General features: G+C 38.3%; 1 protein-coding gene across 1 annotated transcript in view; it reads right to left on the reverse strand.

Annotated features, from left to right (window-relative positions):
* USH2A (usherin) overlaps positions 1 to 23,515 on the reverse strand; it is a 652,515-nt gene that overhangs the window by 616,471 nt on the left and 12,529 nt on the right. The window contains exon 3 of the mRNA XM_019549473.1: positions 366 to 501. Coding sequence (XP_019405018.1) covers positions 366 to 501 — 136 coding nt within the window. The remainder of the gene's footprint in view (positions 1 to 365; positions 502 to 23,515) is intronic.

Consider the following 23,515-nt stretch of genomic DNA (forward strand, 5'->3'; position numbering starts at 1 on the left):
CAGCATGGAGAGGGTCCAGAGGAGGGCCACTCGTATGATCAGGGGACAACAGGGCAGGCCCTATAAGGAGAGGCTATGGGACCTGAACCTGATCAACCTTCAAAAGAGAAGGCTGAGGGGGGATCTTGTGGCCTGTTATAAACTAGTCGGGGGGGATCAGCAGGCATTGGGGGAGTCCCTGTTCCCCAGTATTCTTTCCTGCCATGGCAGGGGGTCGGACTAGATGATCTGCTCAGGTCCCTTCCGACCCTAGAAACTATGAAACTATGAAAAATTGACTTATACATTCTCTTTTTTAGACATGCATTAAGCATGTGATAGACTGAATGTACAGTTTCACAATATAAAAATGCTATGGGATTTACCACTGAAGCTTTGCCCAACTTGCAATGCACCATCAACAACAGGGTCAGCAATTTGTCCGCGAAGTATTCTTGCATCAAAAGCTGTGCTGTCATCTTCCACACCATTTATGAAGAAACTAATCCTGGTGTGGTGCACCTATAGGGATACATAGAAAGGGGAAAATAAGTATTCTTCATAAAGAACCTAGTTGCATCTAGTATTAATTGTCCTTTAACAACCACTTTGCGCTAAGAGCAGCAGATATTTTTTGTCTCGGTGTGTATTACAACCACTGGCCCCTTTTCCACATTCACTGAATGATCCTCAGAATAGCTATCTGAATAACCTGAATCTGGTTGCATCTACATGTGTGCTTTACTGTGGACCTTACCAATAAGCTCCGCAGTAAAGCATCACTGTCTACACATGCACCTGTATTAAGGCACAATAAGTTAATTAACTCTGCTGTAGGATAGCACTGTCCAGGACAAGGTCTAGCCAACAGCAAAGTAGTTATGTATGTCAAAAAAACCTGTGTACAGGCACATGCCTGCTGGTTACCCCTTACTGAAACACCCTCATGCCCCAGCCAGCCCCTCTACAGCATGTTGAGCCAGGGCAGAACAGCCGTGGGCTGGTAGACTGACCTGGGTCCCTCGCCAGCCTGAGGCTACTCCACCCTGGCTCAAAATGCTGCAGTCCCAGGCTTACATGTAAATGTTGCACCCAGGAGCAATAAACTGGTTCAAACTACACCAGAGTTTATTTCTTTGCCATAACTGCATGTGTAGATGCACCCTGTTCTTCAGAAAGAAAGTACTATAGTGCTGAAATGGGACAGCAATCTACAACAGAGGCAGATTCAGAGATGTGTTTGACTAAATCAAGGAAATGCAAAGTCAAGGCTTTTTATCCATTCCCATTTGATTCTATTAACACTTCAGTCTGAGATCAGGACTTCACACCATAATCCTAGTTGTATTTCTCCCCTTGACAGAGAGGACATTTCAGCACATCATTCTCAGAACATTGAGTAAATAAGAATAAGAATACAGTATACATCTAAGAATCTCAAAGCATGTTATAAACATTATTTATATCATGTGATCCTCTTGTATATATATATTATTCCCTTTTTAAATTCCTTTAAAGAGAGAGAGAGTGAGAGAGAGAGACTTCTGTTAGATTTAGTAACAAAGTACAGAATTTACATTTAAACTTTCTCTTATCACTTTCAGACAGAGTGACTGAGTGTGCATGAATAAGTTACATGCATGAATAAGTGTTTGTGTGACTGGAGCCCTCACTTATCTCCTTCACTTAAGTCCTTCTGCACCATGACTCTGGCAAAAGCTTTGGGGAAATTAGTTCTCCTCCTGTGTAAAGTTACAGTCCATTCTAAGTAAAATATATTGGATTCATGGATGTATTTTTGCTTTAATCGCCATAGCGATCTGACACACAGTGAATTCATGTACCTGTGGGGATTCACCATGCTATGGTCAGTCTGGACTATTTTAAAATTTGCTTATCACAAATAATTATGCCTAATTTTGAAACAGATGGCCAAATTGGGGAGGAAAAGGCAGTAGCACCAGGATGCTGGTTACAACTGATTTTCTGCAGCCTCAAGTAGAAATAAGGGTCATCTAGGAATTCTTCTATGTAGCGCCACCTAATGTGGGCCTCACGAGGCTGTCTACCAGGATAGTGTAGTAATGTGCTGCACATTCCAAGAAGGCCTCTGGCACAGATACCATGTGCTTCACCATTTCTCAACACACTCTTTTTTAAAGAGGCAGCAGCAAGAAATGTAGGAGCTGGCTATACCTGCTATAGCTACTAGAGAGTGAGTTCCTGCACCATAAGAACCTCCTGGGTGCAAACAAGCATTTTTGGGATCTGGTTCGATTTAGGTGGCTTAATTTAAGCTGCCTCAATGTGAGTCAGGGTTGCTGCATGCAAGCCTTTGCTACTGGCCAGGATGAGGTGCAGGCAGCAGAAGGCAAGTAGGTTGGGGTACAGTAGAGTAGGCAGGTCCAGAGGGGGTAGCAAGTCTGTAGGGGGGGCTGGTGGGTCCATGGAGGGGTGCTGTCTGGCATGGGGGTGGGGTGCAGTTGGAGGGAGGTAAAAATAGCCCAACCAGGGTCAGGGGGCGAAAACAACACAGACTTCGGGCCATGGAGAGTGACTCAGCTTTCCAAGCCCTGGGGTTATACTGTGAATGCATGCAAGTGTTCATTAAGCCAAGTTAACCCTTGCGAGATTGAGTTAACCCTATGCCCATCTCAAGTTAGTTCTTTGATGAGAACCAACTTCATATGGGGCACACCATTGTTAAAAAGACCTAAGCCCTGCAAATGCTTACACAACCTGACATTTAGATCACCCTAACCTTGGTTAAGGCAATCTAATGTAATGCTTGTGCATACACTTTGTTAGAAATTTGCAGTCAGTCTACACCATAGAGAAGTGTTTTCTCTTCATGCATTTTTTTCCTGCCAATTCATTTTAAATTTAAGTTAACATCCAGAGAAATAGTTGTAGGAGTCTCCTAGCCCTACTAGTTCATAAGATACTGAGCTCTTACAAGGTATTCTTTGTGTCAGGCATATTCTTGAGTTTAGGTTATATGAAATTAGAAAGGATCAATAATGCATAGCTAGCATTCAGGTTTTGATTTTATAGAGGTCAAAATTTTCCTCTGAAAAAAATGGTAAAATGCATGAAATAAAAAAAAATACATTTCATCCTCCATGCCTTATAATCAGATTTCCTGATCTTAATTAAATGAATCAAACACAACTCATTCTAAATTTACAACCTCTCTGTTTACTAGGCTAACAGATATAAAAACTTATCACTGAAAACGTCATCACTTATGCAACTGATTTACTTGCAAAAACATTCAAATCTGAAATTACTGTGTTTAACAGTATTTAGCTTGAAATCAGGTTTCAATTAACAGTTTGGTGAGCTTCAGAATTTGAAACATTATTTTGTTATTGCTAGTTATAGAATGTTATTTCCATCTTGCAGAAACAGGTAATCATGAACTTAAATGGATGTGTGGTGAATCACTTCTGTAGGTAGAGACCAAGAGAAGCTAAAGTGCTCTATCCTGCCTGGATATCCATTCTAATCAAATCAAATAGGGCCAGAATAACTGCATCCCTAAGAACAATGGATGTGCAAGGACAAACAAAAGGCTTATGAGCCAGAGTAATTTGGTACAAAAGGAAGGCTAGAACCTGAAATATTCATTTTGAAAATTGGTGTAAATGTTTACAATGCTATTCTATCAATAAAGCCTTGCAAATTCTGGCCAAGATAAACAGCCACAATTATCTGTAAATCTAAGGTTGAATGATTATCAGCAGTGCTTCAGCCTTCAAGATTCTATTATTATTTTAAGTACAAAAATATGAAAAAAGTAGAAAATTAATTTTACAAAGAATCTAGTGTTCATAAATTACACATAAACTAATATATATTCTTAGTTACATTATTATTTTCAGATGCAGTCCATATTTGTCAAATTTAGACAAGAGAATCTGTCCATCTACTACACACACACACACACACACACACACACACACACACACACTCTGAAGGTTATCACCTTAATTAGTAGCCCAGGATTGTTCAGAAAGTTGATCTTGCATAAGGGTTTTCCCCACAATTAGTATCTTTGTTTTCCCTTTAAGTTAGCTTTTTTGGTTGACACATCAATGACCCAGACACAAGATTTTATTTCATTTTAATTCAAAGCCTTTTTGAACATCTGATGCCCTGTTCACAAAAGCCTGCGAGTACGCATGTATAGGATGGTTGCATTGCATTTTTTTTTGCATCACATTTTTTACAGCCTGTTACTGTCATTTGGTGTTTGACTGTTATCATTATAAAAGATACAGGCTTTTCTACTTTGTTATTTGTAGCATTATCTCATGTTTTACAACATCTTTGCACTACATGCAGGCACATGAAATATAACTAGCAAAAAGTTCTCAGTGGTATTAATGCATAAAAAAGAATGTGGTTCCATCTCTACTGTCTTTACCCAGCCAAAAGCTGATGAACAGCCAATTTTCCTTTATCACATTAGCACAGCCATGAGGGAAACACATTTGTTCTAGTCAGCTACACTAAAGATACTATTACCAATCTAACATATACATGTTTTATATCAGCAGTATTCTCAGAGTATGAGGGAGCCAACAATATATTAACACTAGCATGACAGTTTATTTAAGAAAAGAAAATTGTCTCTGTAGAGGGACAGAAGTTAGAAATGTATGGCTAAAGCTCAGTGTCACTGGTCTAATAAAGGTAATAATTCTTAAGCTTTCTTTATAGCAGGTAACACTCCTGTGACAGCTCTGTCATATCATTCAAATAAAAATGTTGTCTTTTACAAGTTTAAGTGCACCTTTATTTTTAGTCAGAAACAAAGTATGTTTTTTGATTTTCTCTCTTCACTGTATAGCATCAGCCCTTGGAGTTCAGAATCGGCCCACTCACTCCCATCAACTCATTGCAAATTTGCTCTCTTATACCATTATAGTTACACTAAGAGCCCAATTCTGCACACTCCTTAGCACTGAAAAGTATGTTATCTTCCCAGGTTCCTATTAAAATCAGTGAAACTATTAATGAAATAACATTGGCCGAATTGGGCTCTAAATGATCAGATATTTTTACTTGTTGAAAATAGGTGATTAACGGCAATCTTAAATCGCTTTCCAGCTTTTCCCCACCCCCACCCCCAATCTCTTTATATTAAATAGGATTTAGAATAGTTGGGTTTAATATAGCACATCCCCAAGGTAGCCCTAAGCACTTTACAATGCTGAATTGGATATCAGTAGTGCAGTGACTGTGTAAGGCAAAGGCAGCAGTCATTATGCATTTGGCAGTAGCTCAATGTAATGATCCCCCTGCTGGTTATTAAAGGGGGTATGAATATCTGACATGGGAGGAAATTGTAGGAGGGAAACCATGTGTAGTATGAAAAATCCCAGTGGCTCTCCAGTGTGGGAGGAGGGGAACGTTTCAAAGTTTGGTGTCAGTGTAGACTAAGCTAAATAAGACGGAAGCTTGGCACTGAACTGGCTGTTTGATGTGGTTATTTAAGGTCTCCTACCCATTAGCATTAAATTACACACAAAACCGTGAAACTAAAAGATCTATTTTACCGGTAGCTGGCCAGGACAACAGGATTATTGCTAGATTCTCTTTATTAATAAAGTTCTACGAGATCCTTAATTTCCCCCGAGAGAGTAATGAGAGAAAGAGTGTAGCCTCATGGTTTTACAGAGCACAGGCCCAAGAGCCTGGAATGCTAGTATAATCCTAGCTCTGACATAGTCTCCTTCTGTGCTCCCCCATCTGTCAAATACTTACTAAATCACCTCAGTAGGTGGTTGTCAGGATTACTTAGTGACTGAGGTAGATTCACCCTTGGTCTGGGCTAGCTCCTACCACTGCAGAACTGGTCTTTATACCTAAGTGGGTGAAAGGTCCAGCTGGAGGGAATCAGCAGTGGTTTAAGATATATATAATCTCTCCTCTCTTCCATGGGTTGTAATCATTCAACATAGCCTCAAAGAAGATGGGTGATGCCATACAGTGACATAGGGGATAAGCTCATTTAAATGCATCCTTACTAGTCTCTTCTCATGGTGGGGGGGGATTTATTGAAGCTCGGCAGCCTGAATACTACATCAAGAAAGCTCAAAAGAACAGTTAGCAGTATGGCCATATTCTTTCCTGAGGTAAATCCATCATGGAGACAGTATATTGTATTGGTGTGAAGGGTGAGGTACAGACATTACAGTATAATATCTTACCAGTAAAAGTGATCAGAAACTGGTCTATATTGGTACACAGACTGGTTTAAAAATGGTGGAACTCAATCTAAAACGTGCCTCCCTCCCACACCAGAAGTCAAGTGGCAAATATGTATTCTGTTCACTACTGATCTAGATCCAAACTACACTGCTTACAGAAAAATCACATAACAAATTGATTCTGCCTTGGACTTTTTGAATGCCTGTACCTAGCCAAGAAGTGCAATGAAGACTAAATCTAGCTCAGCACTTGTAAAATGACTTATACAGTGCCTAATAAATTATAAATATTTATTTCATCTGAAGGTCAGTAATTCCTAGGTCCCGTCCATACAGCCAATATAAGTAAACATAACAAAAGTTCTGATATTAGGGTTGACTTTAGAAGAGCCATAACTTAGGATAATTTAACACACATGGACAATTGACAGAAGCACATCATTCTATAACTACTTTTTAACCAAAGCCTTCTCCTGGACTACACCAATTTGCATAGCGACTAGGAAAGGTCCCAACCAAGTTTAATAATGGTTGTTTTGGCAGGATAGATGGATTCTAACAATACACCATCTGTCAAGTATTGTGCTCCAGTGCCAGGTTAAGTTACAACAGTAGTAAGAATACATGGACTTCAGGAACTTCAATGTGCTCAAAAAAGATAAGTAATTATTGTCCCAGTTTTGTGGATGTGAAAATGATGTGGAAAATGTTGCGAATTTGGCAAAGCCAGTCAAGTGAGTTTGTGTCAAAATAAGTAAAAGAACCAAGCACACTGACACTTAGGCATATGAATAAGACTAAACTCCACTGTAAAGAAAACTGAATCCAGACTTTTGATCCAGAAATAGCAATGCTGACTCTACTCAGTGATACCACAGAGCACTGCATATATGTGATATAAAACATACATTGTTATTGTAGGTATTGATGTACCTAAATCAAAACTTCCTGGCACCCTAACTGGTATTAATCAATCATAGGCAATGGGAAACACTTTTTCAAGAAGCAAGCAGTTATACTTTTGGTCTCTCTATGTTACTGTTTCTCAAACTGAAAAGTGCATATCCCTGGAGATGTGAGTTTCTAGAGCTTATATTTTCTGTTTTGGTACCTAGTACCAGAAGAAAATCTTATGAACAATTAACAGATGTTTTAAGACTAGTTAAAATATGCTTCTTTTACTCATTAAAATACTTTTTTATTTGCTCTCCTCTCAACACAATACCTAGCTTCTGTAGGGTGCAGTTTTAATTCTACTGTTTCACCTCACTAGTGGTGAAATGCCATTAGTAGTAAGTACTCTTACAAGTAGATGGCATCGCCTAATAAGACTGATGTGGAAACAAGATGAGCGTATATCAGGAAAGAAGATTATTTTCCTCTAAGGAGAACTTAGTATACAGAAAACATTTTCATCCAGTCAGGCTAAATTATATCAAGCTTGGCTTATTTGGCCTATCCATCAACTTGTAGCTGAACAGCTCAGTAACATGCACACGTACACTAGTAACAAAAGCTGCTCACCGTGAATCAGCATTGCTCACTTCAGAAGGTCTTGGGTGATTAGGACAGCAGTGACTGAAAACTGCTAAGTCCAATGAAGGCCCATAATTCCTCTCTGGGTAACCAATGGGAGGGGAAAGAACAATCTTCTTCTGCTTTGTACTCTCTCCAATCAGGATACACAATTAGCACTCCAGTAAGCCCACAGCAGGCTAACTGTGGCAGGGAAAAATGAGCTGCAAACCCACCTGCTGCTTGGCAGTTCAAGGAAGTGAAAGGAATCATTATGAATATTGGATGTTTGCAAGCACTAAAAATTAAAAACCCATTTATCTGTCAAATAAGAAGAGGAAGCTATTGCTTTCCCCTCCAACAATGTCAAACATAAATACATTCTACATTCATACAGCCTCTCAGAGACAGAATACCCAAGTTAATTTAGTTTACCTTTAAATAGCTCTGAATTACAGGCCTTCAGATTCTTTAGGAATGGCAATACACTTCATAAAAATGTATATTCATACAGCACTGAGGATTTAAAAGTACATTTGAAAAGTAATAGGCTGAGTCATACAACTCACCTGAGAGGTGGAAAAATTGTTACTCATTTCACAGGTATGTAAACTGAGGCATACAGGATAGGGACAGAAATTACACATAAACCAGTATAAGTGGGTGCCTATACGTGAGCGTGGAGGCTGCTCTGATGCACTGGGATTCCAGCATGTCTGAGCAGACTCAATTAATCCAGTCTGCTGGAGCGTGGCAATTGCCATGCTCCAGCAGCCTCCTATGTCTTGTATATCAGTGTCCCCACATGTAAAAACAGCAGCAGGGTGCTTGAACTAAAACTTGCCTAACAAGCTTTAGTTCAAGAGACCCCGCTGCCACTCTCAAGCATGGGGATCCTGATACAGGAGACCTGGTGTTGCTTTAATTAGAGCAGTTCTCAGAGCCACTGTAGTTAAAGCTCTGCCAACCCCCCATCACCGCCCACTCCCAGAGCATGTGTAAAAGTGCCCAGTGATTGGCAACTGGTTCAAATCCATAACACAGCAGAAGTTCAGTGCACATAAACTGCTTTTAAAATGGTCAAAACTGGTTTAAGATTAACCTGGATGGATGTAGTATCAGACTTAACTGATATAGATTAAAACAGTTTATTGAACTTCTGTCCCAGACCCCCTCCAGATTCAAGTTAACTCACAGTTGACCAGCATCCCAGGATGCTTTGCACCTCCCTCACAGTGTCCTTTCCCCCCCGCCCCCGGATGGGTGGGATAGCCTTGGCCCAAGCTGTTCGAGCAGGAAGACGTGTTCTAGCACCCTCAAGCTTCTGGCCTGGGCCACTGTAGGCATGTGGCTGCATTTTTGGAAACAAGTGTGAATGTCTGTTCACTTGTTTATCAGTTTAATCTACACAGTTTAGACTAACCTGCGAAGATTGAATTGATTCAGTCTCAGCCTTTTTGACTGTCTGTACTTAGCCACAAAGGTAAAGGGCCAATTCTGACCTTCTGTTACCTTCACTGAAGGCAGTGGAATTGTTCTGAAATTACACTGGTGTAAATAGGCTCAGTTTGGCTCTAAGTGACTTGCCATCTCCCATTTTCAAATCAGTAGACAATAGTCCCTTTCTTTGTCCATAATTAATTTTGATATGGTTCTCTTCAGAGGCATTTCCTAAACATGGCCTTTTCATGATCTCAAATACTTTTCACATGTTACAGCCCCTTTCTCACTTTCCTGTTCTATCTCCCCTGATCCTACCCCTTCAAATGCATCGCAGGTACCGGGCACAGCGGGAACACGCTCAGTGTGCTCATGATACAGAATTGTAAAGTGTATTAAGACATGTTTTCCAAGGTGAGAAAACAGATTAAGTTTGTAACCAAAATGACAGGTCTATGGCTTCCTTGAATACTTTAATAGAGACAACAAATCAACAGTGGTCACTGACGACAACTGATGAAAGAGTATACAATAGATGGAGAAGAAAATTAGTGATGCTCTTACAATTCTGTAATCAGAAAACTCAGGTGTAAAAATCCCTCTCACCTTCAATACATCTAAACATCCTAGTTTTTCCTACCCATGGGAAGATACATGGCATATTTTACCTTTGGCATTGCACATGGCTCTATATCACCTCATCTTCTGTAAAAGTAGCCACTGAACACGGGTATAAAAAGGTAATAAAAATATTATAATGACCATATCAAAAAATATTGTTATGTACTTCGATGTTTTCTCACAAAACTGGTAGGCATATAGAAAGTGCATTTGCCTACCTTTCATGTGGGTTTTAATTTTTGTTTTAATTTGTGAGTGAGTTCTGTGCTCAGAAGATAAAAGGTTAAGGGCACAAACTTGAACAACACAAAGTGGGCAAATACAGTTTGCGCTCTCACAAACTTCTGCCAATGCACCGCAATCTCTCTCTTCAAATCTTATGCTATTCTCTTTTTCATGACTAGGAACTGCAGCGCATGTTGAATTTTTCCAGACTGCATAGCAGTTTTATCATATTAGAATAAGAGAATAGAAAAAGACCAAATTCATTTCCACCTGTGACCAGGACCACATTAACCCGAGCAAAGTCCACTGACCCTAAAATTTTGTACTCCCCTTTGCATATTATGAATTCTTGAGCTCCAATCTGCCACTAATGTGATGCATCAAAAGCAGATGAGATCATCCTGCCACACTTCAATCCTTTTTTTTTTTTTTTTAACTGAGTCAGCTGCTTAATTTACCTCTTTTCTATAAGGCTTTTTCTCCAAGACTTTGTTTTTCTGATTCTGACTACTTTTTGCTACTTTTTTCCTTCCAGTATCACTCATTCACGCTTACTCATATATTGTATAACTCTATTTATATTTTATTTCTTCCTTCTCTTTTTCTTCTTTTTCCCTTCTTCTTTTAGACAGACTTTCCCCTTTTATCCCAAATTCAGGGGAGGTTACTGGGAGCACAGTCCAGAGCCAATCAGGACTTACGTTGCCTCACAAACTTACACAGGTGAGGGAGATAACGAAAGCTATATCCTGCAATTCTTGCAATGCTCTGAGTAAAATATGTATTAAGGCCTCTGACCCTATTCTGATTCCTTATTATAATCACCCTAGCTGCCACCCTGTGGGTGTTGTAGAAGTTATAGGGTTGGGGACATTAAGCCCTAGAGTAGGCTTGTCCAACATACAGCCCGCGGGCCACCATGCAGCCCTCCAAGCTGTTTTCTGAGGCCCGAGGTGCTGCGATGAGAAACGAAAGTAAACACTGTACTTTTGTTTCGGGGAGGGGTGATGTAATACTACTTCCTGTGAGGTCTTTGAATATGGCGCGCTGGCCCACTGGGTGATAAAAAGTTCATGATCCGGCCCCACCTTCAAAAAGGTTGGACACCCCTGCCCTAGAGCTTCATGATCCCTGCTCCACAACAACTCCATTTCATCTTACCTTTAGCCACCCCAAAATACCCTGCATTACCTCCCATACTAGATCAAATCATCACAAGTATGTAGCCTGAAAACACCACCAATGAAGGCTTATCACCTCTTACAGCCACATAAAAAAGGACTTTGTCTAAAGCAAGTTAAAAACTCTACCTAAGTAGATTAGCCAGGAACACTGAACAATACACCAGTGATGACATTATAGCCAGGGATTTTAGAACAGGATTTTTACATGTGCCAATATCCCTCAGTGTTTGCTTTCTAAGACAAAACTTACAACCCCAGTGACTGAAACAGTATGCATTTTAGTCTTCTGCTCTTTTCATTTTAATTTTTATTTGGATGAAAATTGAGACAACAAGAGGGAACTGGCAGTTCTAAGCCTTGGCAAGAGATAATGAATTTATGTAGCAAACATATGAGAACAAGAAACATGTCACTTTTAACATAAAAGAGTCTCTCTGCATATGTCATGACGAATTTGTCTGGGCCCTTGTTCTCAGACAGACAAAAAAAGATGTAAATGCCATGTTAACAGGGTGAGAATCAAAGAATGACGTCCAGGAGGACAAGCCAGATCATATAATTTATCTACATAATACTTGACAGACCAATGGCAACTTCTAAGCCAGTAATGCAACTTGCTGATGAGTCTGCCAAGGCGCCTCATGCTCTTTCAGCTGGAAATCATATCTTTCAAAGCCTCAAATGTACTTACTTTTATACACTCACTGTAAAAAAGAGAAAAGAAATGCCACCTCACAGTCACCATGGGGTCTTGAACAGTTCCTAGATTGTTTGCCTATTTTAAATATAGAAAATATGCATTCAATAATGCACTTATTTTAAGCTACCGCAACCTTACCTATAGGAAAACCGAAACATTATGTTTCAAACTCTATTTCAATATTTATGGTGAAAACTTGCAATACAAGGTAGCTGTCAAAAATAAGGAGAAAACTGAAAGAAAAAAAATAAACCTGAAGTCCATGCAGTGTCTGTTTAGAAAAGCTCCGGTATCCTGGGCTTTCAGGCAAAATGGAATTTTGCACGAACAAAATCTGGGCTTAATTCTCCTTCCACTGACACTAGTGTGAGTTCTGCCCTTCAGTTCAACAGAAACAAAACAAGGCCTTCCTTTCTTCTTCTTCTTTCTTTAGAATAAAGAAAAATATGGGGAAGTGGACTGCTTAATTTTCAGCTTTTCAGTTGACATTGAAATGAAATCAAAGCTCATTTGTCCTGAAGTGCTATTTTGTATCTAAACCTCACCCAATGTACAATATCACAACTACTTGCCACTCTGATCAAACAACAAAACATGACCTGGAGGAGTGAAGGCTGTATGTGGCAGTTTTGAATATCATACAGGTTAAACAGAACACACAAACTTTCCAAACTTTCAGATTATTAAAAGATATTATATATGTAAAGTTATGAACAAGGGAAAACAGTGTGCTCAGGCAATATGTCATGAGAGGGCTAAATTTCTTTCTAAAGGAAGGGATTAGCATTAAGCAGACGTGACGTTTGCATAATGAAGCAGTTTGATATAATTCAGGAGTTTAATTCTACTTCAGCATTGAGTTCCATAAATTGAATTGCAATATATCTATGTTTACCATAAGTAGGTTCAGCTCTATCTAAACCTATGAATATTTTAACCCAGACTCTTTTATTTTCATGCTTAAAAAGTTATAAGGAAAAAAAGGTGAAAACATTTTATTAAAAAAATTAAGAGATTTGGGGAATGTGCATGTAAATGTGAGATACATGCACACGTAAAGATTTATAATGATTCAACATGTAGTCATGTTGCAGTCCTACACAACCTCAACTTTATATTCAGCTTGCAAGATCTGAGAACTTGTGTGTAGAATGTATTTGCAGACCAGCACACTGGTTATGTACCAGGGAAACAAGTCAAAAAAGTCTCTCTCTCTCTTTTCCACTTTGATTTGTTTTTATCCTCAAACTCCTTTGCTGCTTCTACTCTCCTTGTTACATTTTGACAATTGCTTTTCAAGGAGTCCCTAATAAAATCTCCTTGATCAGATGGCTTCTGAAATTAAAATTGCCTAACTGGGAAAATGCACCTTTTTTAATATTGAAATTGAATCATTACAACATTCTGTTGAGAGATAACAAGTGGACTGACTAGAACTTCAGCTGTGAATTTATTTAAATGTAGACATACACATGCAGTATTAGGAAGGTAAAAACAGGATATGAAATAAACATTAGGCATCAACTCTAAGCTCACTGTCAAGAGTACACCAAGGCTTCTAACCACAGAGTTCAGCTGAAGGTAACTATCTGTCAAATGTAATCTGTGCGAGTGAATATGCTTAAGCTGGCGCTATGAATCAACCAAAATTGCTTTGGTCTTATTGACATTCAATTGCAAGAAGTTGCAGCTCATCCAGTCCAATAGACAGTCTGACAACACCAAGAGTGCTTCTGTGACAGAAAGCTTTAAATATAGATGCAACTATCATCACAATACACATGGAACTAAACTTTATGATCCCTCATACCATCTTCAAAAATTGGTTAGTCTGTCATCATCTGGCCAACATGCCATAAGACCTCATAGTCTTACTCCGTCTTTTGCCAATTCCTGCAGTTAAATTATTATGACTTTAAAAAGGGATATAGATTGATTGACGGTAAAAGACCATTTGATCCATTTGTACTGTCCCCTTTCCGTTTCTCTCTCAAATCAACCTCTCCTTTGTTATAGTAATCATTACTATAAACAAAGTGCTAGATTTAAATTAATTTAAACTACTTGTTCTGGCTTCAACTACCAATTAAGGGCCCTATCCTCAGCTGACACAAACTGTCTTTGGTTGAAGCTATGCAAATTTATACTGCAATGGCTCCTAACAACATTCCATGAATTTTCTTTACAACGGATGGTTTTTGTATCTCAGATAACAATTTTCGATAAGACATGTGCACAAGGTGGATGTCAGAGAGAAAAGAGTCTCAAAAGCCAGGTCCCAGGAGAAAATCTAATCCAGATCCAGTTTATACTGCAAAACTACCCCAGTTCTATGTGCTCATTGACTTTGAAAATAATCCTACCGTACCAGTGCCAGTTGCTGCAGTGAACCGCTGCCACACCTTGCTAAAAATCTGCATATTGCCCCCACTCTCTCTACAGTGTTACATGAATCTGTCCACCCTGAGCAACACCTACATTTTCAATCTTCCCCTAAGCAGATTTTGAATTCTCTCTGAATTGTAAGCACAGAAAACAAGTTGGAGGAACAATACAACAAATGTATGACTTGAAACTATGTTGGGAGGAGAGAGGCAGAATAATCAAATACTTTGGACACAAGCAGAGACATGCATCTTCTTTCACACTTCACCATACTGGCTGTGGCTATGGCCTGAGTATGTGCAGGACTGCAATGCATTGGCATACAGAGGCTTGAGGAAGAAACCTCAGGTTCCCTGCTGAGTGACAGAACTGTCATACAACAGAGGAGCTAGGGAGGATAAAGGAAGAGGAAAAGGACTGGTAAAGAAAACGAAGCATAGGGTCGGGAGAGGCAAGCTATCTCTTTGCCTTTCCTTCTTTTGCCTCAGGCCCATATCAGCCTTTCCCTTTTTTGACTTAACTGGGATGAATTTTAATTGCACTTTCTGTATGTGTTTCATACACTGTATACTTTCCACTTGTGTGGAGTGGATTTCCCATTCATCACAGGGTTGCTGGCAAAAATCCCAGGAGCATTTTGCTTTCTTTCAAAGTTAGCTTTACTAAAATCAATAACTTTACGGCTGTTTCCTCCATCTAGTAATACCCTCATGTACATTTCAAATCTGGTGATTTTATGATCACTTGATCCTGCCTGTTTCTCATCTCCATATATAGGTCCATATTCATATTCACTCCCAGGATGCTATGCAGAATATTTTCACTGCATAGGCTACTTAAGAAAGAGGATAAAGGCAACAATCTTGCGCTACCAGCAAAGGGGTGCTCTCTCTTGCTGTTTTAACACAGTCAATATCATAATACTGATCTCTAACAACCTCCCCCCAGATCCCTCCTTACACCCTGAACAAAGTTCTGCCCTTTTTCAGGGATCTTTTTTACCTGTTTTGTAAAGAAATATTTTTTTCTCATTTACTTTTTCTGGCTGCCTTGAGGACTACAGCAACAATTAAGAATCACAGCTACATTGTATTGTCCTGAGTTTTTATATGACTATCTCTGTTGAGTCAGTCAAAATATTTTTATTACTTTTTTTTTTTTTTTTACCCTCTGCAGACTCCATATTATCCCTCACCAATATTGTTACCTTTCTTCCGGCTTTATATTAGCTCTCCCTTCACTAAAACTCTATATCTTGGCATTTTAAATCCCCCTTCATTTTCTTGGTTGTCTCTCTTATTCCAATAATATCTTTCTTATCCTTGAAAACATGTCACTCCAATTCAGCAGTCTTATTACATATGCTCCTAGCATTTGTATAAAAGATATTTAGCTTTTCCCTTTGCCCTCCTTTACTTTTCTTTCTCACTATCTCCTACAATGTTAATCCCTTCTCAACGGGAAATGGTTTTTGTTCAATCCAGGTCTTTCTTTTTTGTGCATAGTTCCACTACTTCAGCGTGAATCCCCCAAAGAACCATGTAAATTAAAAGAAAAGAAGGGGCCAATGATGGAACCCTGGTGTGCTCCTGAAGCAATTAACTTGGTGTTCAAGAACAAGCCACATATTAATACAAATTTAACCTCAAATGGTGAGATCAGAAGGGAACCAAAACGTGATCTGAAGGTGTCTCAGGGACACCAAGCAATCTAAGGGGCACCTCTCACAAAATGCTACAATGTCAAGCAGCAGCAGGCAGGCGGGGGATCCAAAATAACAATCAAGCAAATCATTCATTACTTGGACAAGGGTAATTCTATTCTAGTGAGCAAGTCTACACTTTGAGCAAAATACTTTATACCTCTGATTACCTGACAAGCAAAGCCAGAAATTGACAGATTAAAGAAGAAGAGAGACAATTGTTGAAACTGGCCTGTATTCTGACACATAATCAGTATTTAATCACCGGCAAGTAAATAATATTTTTAAATTGAGAAACAGCTTCGCTTGAATCAGAGATTAATTGATCCCTATACTCTTCAGGCAGGAATCCTGAGTAACAGTCTGAAAATTCCACTTAATCCTTTGCTGGTATGCAGATCAGGCTATTAGTATGAAATAAGATTGAAGCAGTTAATTGTAGTTCAGTTGCATTCCACCCCAAAACAGCATTGTGGCAATAAAAATATTCTTTATTACCTGTTCTAGTAATGCTCTATTATCCTATTAAGAAGGCCCCAGGAGAGAATAAACAGTAAATTTCAGAAAGGGAAGAAAATGTAAGCTCGAAATTGTAAATACAGATCCTGCAAAACTTTAAATAATTAATGAATAAGCTTTTCTCTAACTACTCTTTTAACCATCAATCTTTGTTCTCTCTATATGCAACTGTATAAGTGAGTAAGTCTTGTGCTACAAATGAGTTCCAAACAATAAAACATAATAAGAGGATCCTAGTCATCAGATCTGAAAATAAATGGAGAACAATTGCTTTCTTGCTGCATAATGACTCTATTTTCCCCAAGTCACAGAACAAATCAGATCCAAGCTCCAATGATCACTATAGTAACATGAAAAGAGACAAGTATTAAGGATTCAACAAGCTGTCTTTTAGAAGCTAAAACAGCTACATAAAATAGACTTGCCAAAATTAATTGAAACAAAAAAGCCCTGGAAGTACATCTGAGATAATCTCATAACAATGCACATTTTTTTTTCTTTTTTTTTTTCCTGTTTAAAATACAACACTATCACCGATTCTGATTTTTCTTGTAATCATGTAAATTAGGAATGAGATGTAGATGTCAAATGAAATGTTGTGCTTGAACAACGTTTCTGTATTTTGCCAGTCAAAGAATAAGTAGCTGCCTGCATGGAAGAAAGAAGTGAACAGCTGTTAACATACAGCAATTAATCCATACTTCATTATTGATAGTAGACATCAATTGATCCAGTCATCTGATTTGACCGTATTTGATGTCAGAGAAGCTTTGTGCCATTTGGCTCTGCCCAGTGCTGGAGCTGGCAAAGAACTGAACTGACCAGGGGGAACTCAAGGCACAATTATGACTAAGAAGTCACCGTCTTTCAGCATCCTTTGTGAAGGCAGAGAGTAGGGGCTGTGTTTCTGGCCAGTTCCATGGATGCAGGAAGGTGGAAAGAGAAACACAGATTCACCTCTCTCTTGCCTTGTTCTCTTTAGGATGTGTTTCATAAGGAGCAAATTATAGTTTCTTAATGCCCTTCTACCCACATCTTAAACATTAATGCTCCAACTAGGATTTTAGACAGCCTCCCCATGAAAAGAAAAAAAATAACATTTTTCTCACTGCCAGAACTATGCCACACTTCTATTTTAGCTTTACATAGTTATCTTCATCAGGATCAACTTTCTCCTCACCCTGATGGCTCTGTAAAGTTTGGCTCACAACTCCTGAAGGCCCACCTCCCTCCCACCCCATACTTCCTAGTTACATCCTTCCTGCATACTCATCTACCTGCCATCTTTCAGGTTACATTTTGCATTGAGAATTTCTTCCTCTTTTCTAGGCCACCAAAACCTTATGGCTTACTTTCCCACGAGTTTGTTTCAAAGGTAAACCACTTTGGAGGGTTGTTTTTTTTTTTTTTTTTTAAGGAATGGACTATCATTTAGTCACCGTTATTTTACTATAGATCCATTCTGTACACTTTACTTAAGCTCAGTTCTACACGCTGGATGAACTGCGTGTATAACAATGAATGCATTTTATTGGCTTTGGTGGATTGCACCTGGAAGATTTAAAGGAAATCCTTCAGGGGAATATCTTAGCTCTTCCTCTAGTGCATTTTGCTGCCCAAGAGTGAGGACACGAATAAGAGAGCTTACACAGAAAGCATACATTCGTATGTGGATAAATGCACTCCACTGCACAATTCCAAACTCTGAGAAAGATCCCTGCATTTTCTTGCATAAGAAACTTGGAAATGAAGCAGGGTTAGAGCAGAAAGATTCCTAACCAGCAACAGAGCATGGTGCTGATATGGCACAGAAATCCTAAACTTTTATCAGCGAAGCAGCTCTGTGGACAAGGAGGACTGCCACCCATTTCTTCCGTGAAGATTGCCAGCTTTCCTAGCCAAATTCCTGGCCAAAGAAAAGATTTTTTGCCTACATGAGAGAATTACACAAACACATATACACACACACACACGAGAACACTTTTTTTCCTGAGCCTGCACACACAGGATTTGCACTTCAGATGCACAAAATCTAGTTGGACAAGAGATGGAAACTGGATATGTAATTTCTAGCACCCTCTGGGTGCTGCAATGCATAGCAATAGAAATCACAAACCTGTGCAAATGGGTAAATACATATAAATGGAGACTGGTTCAAGGGCAATTTTACTATTTGGCCTTTCATTTTTTGATCAGATTTTTAGCATTTGTCTTAAAAGAACCTATGATAATGTCATTTTTTAAAGGTGGTATTGATTTTTTGCTGTATATATTTAATGTATTGATAAAGTTTCAGTTTTATTTTGAAAAATTTTTCACATACTGCCTCAATACAATCTTGATGTTTTGCTACCAACATTGATATCAGGTATACTCAGATATTTTGTAAGTCTCTCAGTTTGCTCCCTGGAGAGCCCCAGGGCATACAACATGTATACCGATTGGAAAAGCTCTCATAAGGCTGTATACATGTACTTTATGTCATGGCAATCGATACCTAACTAGGAAATGTTTATAAGGTGTGTACATGGGCATACACTTCAAAGATTAATCGGAGCCAAGGCCTATCTAGTCTAATAAAACCCTTCTTTGCTTTTGCTTTCTTTTGCACAAGGACTCCACACTTTTAACCCTCTTATATCAGATATGCGAATCCAAAGACCATCATTTTAAAGAAACTGTTGGTAAATACAGTAGGTCTTTCTTCATCTCTTGATTATTTTAAATGAAAGGTGCACCTTAAATAGGTGTTACCAATTTTTTCTACAAAGAAACAATAATAATAATCATCTGTATAACAATTCTAAGCCTGATCTGATTTCCCATAGCTGATATATCAAGCCTTCAAACACCAGTTTTCCAACAGAAACATTTATTCCCTTGATTAGAATGACAAACCAGGTACGCTTTTGCAAACAACTCGTCTGTTTTAGTTTCCACAGCAGTTCATGGAAAGTCTCCTTTTATTTCAGTGGGCTTTTGACAAGGGTCTGTGGTTTCCAGAGGAATACTATTTCAGTGCCCTGTAACATACTGAATTCCTGTTTTGGACAAAGCCATGCATCAGAGCAACTATAGGGCCCAATGTCTGTCAATATGGAAGAGTAATGCTTCACTTAATTTAGAATACCAATGTTACTAGTAAATCTTTGCAGAGCCAAGATATATATTCTCATTCAGGCAAGAATGGAAGCTTGTGTAAAGAACATGCATGGATAGATAGGGCTAGCTGGAAATGGAAACACCCAAGGTTCCTCAGGAGCACAAGTTATAAACTCAGAGCTTACTATGAACACAAAACAGTTCAGCTCAGGAAAACAGTGAATACCATAGTAGCATTTCTGACTGCACCAGCAAGTTACTCATAATGAACCTGTGCCTGCAAGTTCATCAGCAACACCTCTAAACAATGAGCCAATGACCAGTTCCATTAACAGACACACAAGACATCTTAGTAGTCTGTGTAATATGTGTATTTCTACTTTTTTTGACAGGAAGGCAGCACTAAATATACACACCATTTTCCTCTAAATTGCTTTCAGTAACATATAAATATACTTACTAGAAGTTCATTTTTATATGGGTTTGTTTTTCTTTTTTTATTTACAATCTACTGCTGTGGATCGCAAATAAAAGATGACTACATGGTACAGGAAATTAATGGGATTTAACAAATTAAAAGGCTTTCTCATTTTTAGCTTACATTCCTATTAAACTTGGGGTGCAAATTGGGCATTATCCTGTACAAAAAAAAAACTTGTATTCTGTCCGTACACATAGGGAAAGTAAATGTTTTCCTCAGGTCTTTTAAGACTCAGCTGAGCTCTAGGCTTCTAATATAAAATGTAAAGTATTCAAAAACTTGTGCAGAAAATAAAAGGATTTCACAAATTGGAAAGGACAAGTTTTCTCTTGATAGTCAAACAGTTATGATGTAAAGCGGTCTCATTAAATCATAAGTACTTTAACCTTTTCTTGAAAGAACTGGAAGATTTAAAGATTTATAAAGAAATTTTGCCTAAACTAGGAAATGACTCATATTTGACATGTATTGAAATGATAATGCTGATTTCAATAGGCACTCTAAGAGCATTTTGCTCCCAGGAGAGTAATTCAGTCATGGTTACCTCTTTGCATTTAGATTTTAAACTTTCTTTCCAAAGCTTTTAATGCGCTAGTGTCTGCCAAAACATGGCAGAGTTACATAGATATGATCAGGCAAAATAAAGGCCAGTAAAAAGATTATTTTTATAATCGCAGACACTAAATATGAAACAAATGTATCAATCTGACAAGTTCTCCAGAACCTCCAGTTTCTGCAGCCTTGAATGTATCTGTAGAATTCCTGGTTAAATTCCACCTCTTTTAGTTTGTTAAATAAACCTTGAACCATCAAAAATAAATGTCAGACCCCGAACAGCAAATATGATAAGAAAAATATATCATGACGTTGTTGATATAACAGTCATGCAGCTCTGAGGCTGGCATCACTACTGGGCAAAATTAAAGTAACTTGTTATGCTTTCAAATATTTCAGGCCCTTTAAGTTTGTTTTTACCCTGATTCTCCTGGTTTTTCTGTTACTTATTTAGTACAAGGTTCTTTAACATTTAAACTACTGACAACCTTAACTCTATTATACACTTTAGCATAGTGTATTGCCTGCAAATACATATCAAAATGAAATATACCATAAATATTAGCAAATCAACACAAGCCACAAAGATTTTTCAAATCTTAAGGACTAGATCCTACATCTGGTGAAACCAAAGAAAGTATCACCACTATTAATGGAAACAGGGCCTAGCCTTCATTTTTATATGTATACAATAAATACTATATTTTCTTGCATACAACATATTCCAAAATAAGACATACAACATGTTTTGAAAGGCAGAAAGAAGGGGGAAAAGATCTTTCCTTAAAAGTACTGGTAAAATAGCAGTAAGAAACTGAGTAGAAGCACCTAGTGAGCCGAAGTACTCACTTTTCCTAGCACAGGCTTAAGATACAGAAAATGTTCTTAATGCATTTCCTTGCTTATAATGCACTCTAATTTCCAACAGCTGAATTTGGGGGAGGGAGGTGTGTGTTGTCTACAAGAAAATACGGTATTAGTTACCAACCCAAGACATGAAGATGTACACAATGTTTTTAAAATGGGGAGGAAACAACACACATCATGGTTAGAGAAAGATTAGCTCAAATCCATTTCTTGTGTAACCTAATAGTTCTGATGATTTTTAAGGAATTGAATCAGGGATTAATTTTCCCAAACACTTGTTCTTTATAAATCAACAAAGGAGTACAGATGCAGCAAAGGTACTATTATAGTACATATTAAATAGGACTCTCTGAAGTGTTAAAAAATGTGCTGCAAGAATTAAACCAACAGATGTAGTAAGTTGAAACAGAGGACTCAAGAAGGCTTTTTTGGCCCTTACTATCAGCCCTTTTTAAGTTTTCTACTTCTAATGTTCTAGCCCTGGATTCACTTTTCCTCAGAGAAAACAATGAAAACCCAAGGACTATATAAGAAACACAAGAAATGAGGAGGAGGAAGAGCCATATTTCAGTTTTTAGTTATTGAGACTGGAGACTTGCTGGGTAGCTATTACAAAAGAACATCGAATTTTCCCATCTCAAGTATGATCATCAGGGTATCAAATCTAATACTATGCCAGCAGTAATAATAGATAAATAATGCTTAAGAGGGAGAAGCAAGAATTGTTGAATGTGCCTAGGAAATTGAGAAATGCTAGATATTCAGTGGGACAATGCTTTTTAAAATCATAAGAGAGGATGTACTGGCAGATTTAGCCAAAGTACAAGCCCACTAACATCAGCAGAGTCCCATCACAGTAACTTTGGCCGGCTGCTTCCATTTGTATTTGGTTTTCAGATTTCCTGAAAAAGTCATTATAATCTACATTTTAAAAATGTTCACTTTGTCTTCAGGAAAACAAGCACTAATTATGCTGCAGAGTCTAGAAATATACATTTATAATGAAGGCCAGCAGTATTAATTAAATCACATATCTTATTATGTATAAATATGCAAGCTTGCTATTTTTAAGGCATGTAAGTTGAACTTTTAGGAAACACAGTAATTTTTGACTGTCAACAGATCGCATTTCATGAGAGACCTCTAGCATCCATATAAAAATTAATGTGCTTAATGAAAATGTAAATAAAGCTAATATCATCACTGCATTCTCAAGGAGGTTGAATTAGCTGAAAATTGTTAAAACATAATTGCAATAATGATATGATAAGTTAGGTCATGCTTGCTTGCACCCCAGGACAATGGCTACCAACCATTCCTGAAGGAACTCTCTGCCTTCCACATAACTACCTTCCCCCTGCACTTGAACTCACAGACAGCACTTCCCAGGTTCCCAAAACTAAAACAATTGTGGTTTTACAAGTGACATGTTTATTCTGCATATATGAAAATGGCTCTTCACATTTTCAAAATCTCCACTGTTAGTGATATTTAGCCCTCTTATTAAACACTAAATAAAAACCAAAAGATATCATTCTAAGGAACCCTTCCCTCTTGCAGAAATAAAAAACATAAATATCAGAATTTTGGAGACTCCAAGATTAGCTAAACTAAATTGGCATGATTTTCCCCAGTCTTCGGTCATCAGATGCATCCAGCTAAATCCTAAGTTAAAAAAATGCACCTGATAAGATTGCTCTAAAGCTTGCCTGACCCATTAAGCTCCTCAGAAAGATTCACGGTGGGGATGGGGAGGAAACTATTCATATTTTTCTGAATGCATTTGCTGGGATTATATATCACAGCTGCAGATATGACACTTCACATACTGCAACAATCCTAAAGCAAGGAGAAGAGCAGTGAAGTAAGAGTTCCCTTTGTTGTCTATACCAGAGTTATGCGCTTATACCTTTTAAATGGATAGATAGTAGGGCTGTGGGAAGTTTCGGGTGGCGATTTGATTCGGAGGAGATTTGGCCCGATTCGGTGGCCAAATCTCCAAATCTGAATCGAATCAGGGGA

Source organism: Crocodylus porosus, unplaced genomic scaffold (genome assembly GCF_001723895.1).
Source record: "Crocodylus porosus isolate Cpor-Errol unplaced genomic scaffold, CroPor_comp1, whole genome shotgun sequence".
Taxonomy (NCBI): Eukaryota; Metazoa; Chordata; order Crocodylia; family Crocodylidae; genus Crocodylus; species Crocodylus porosus.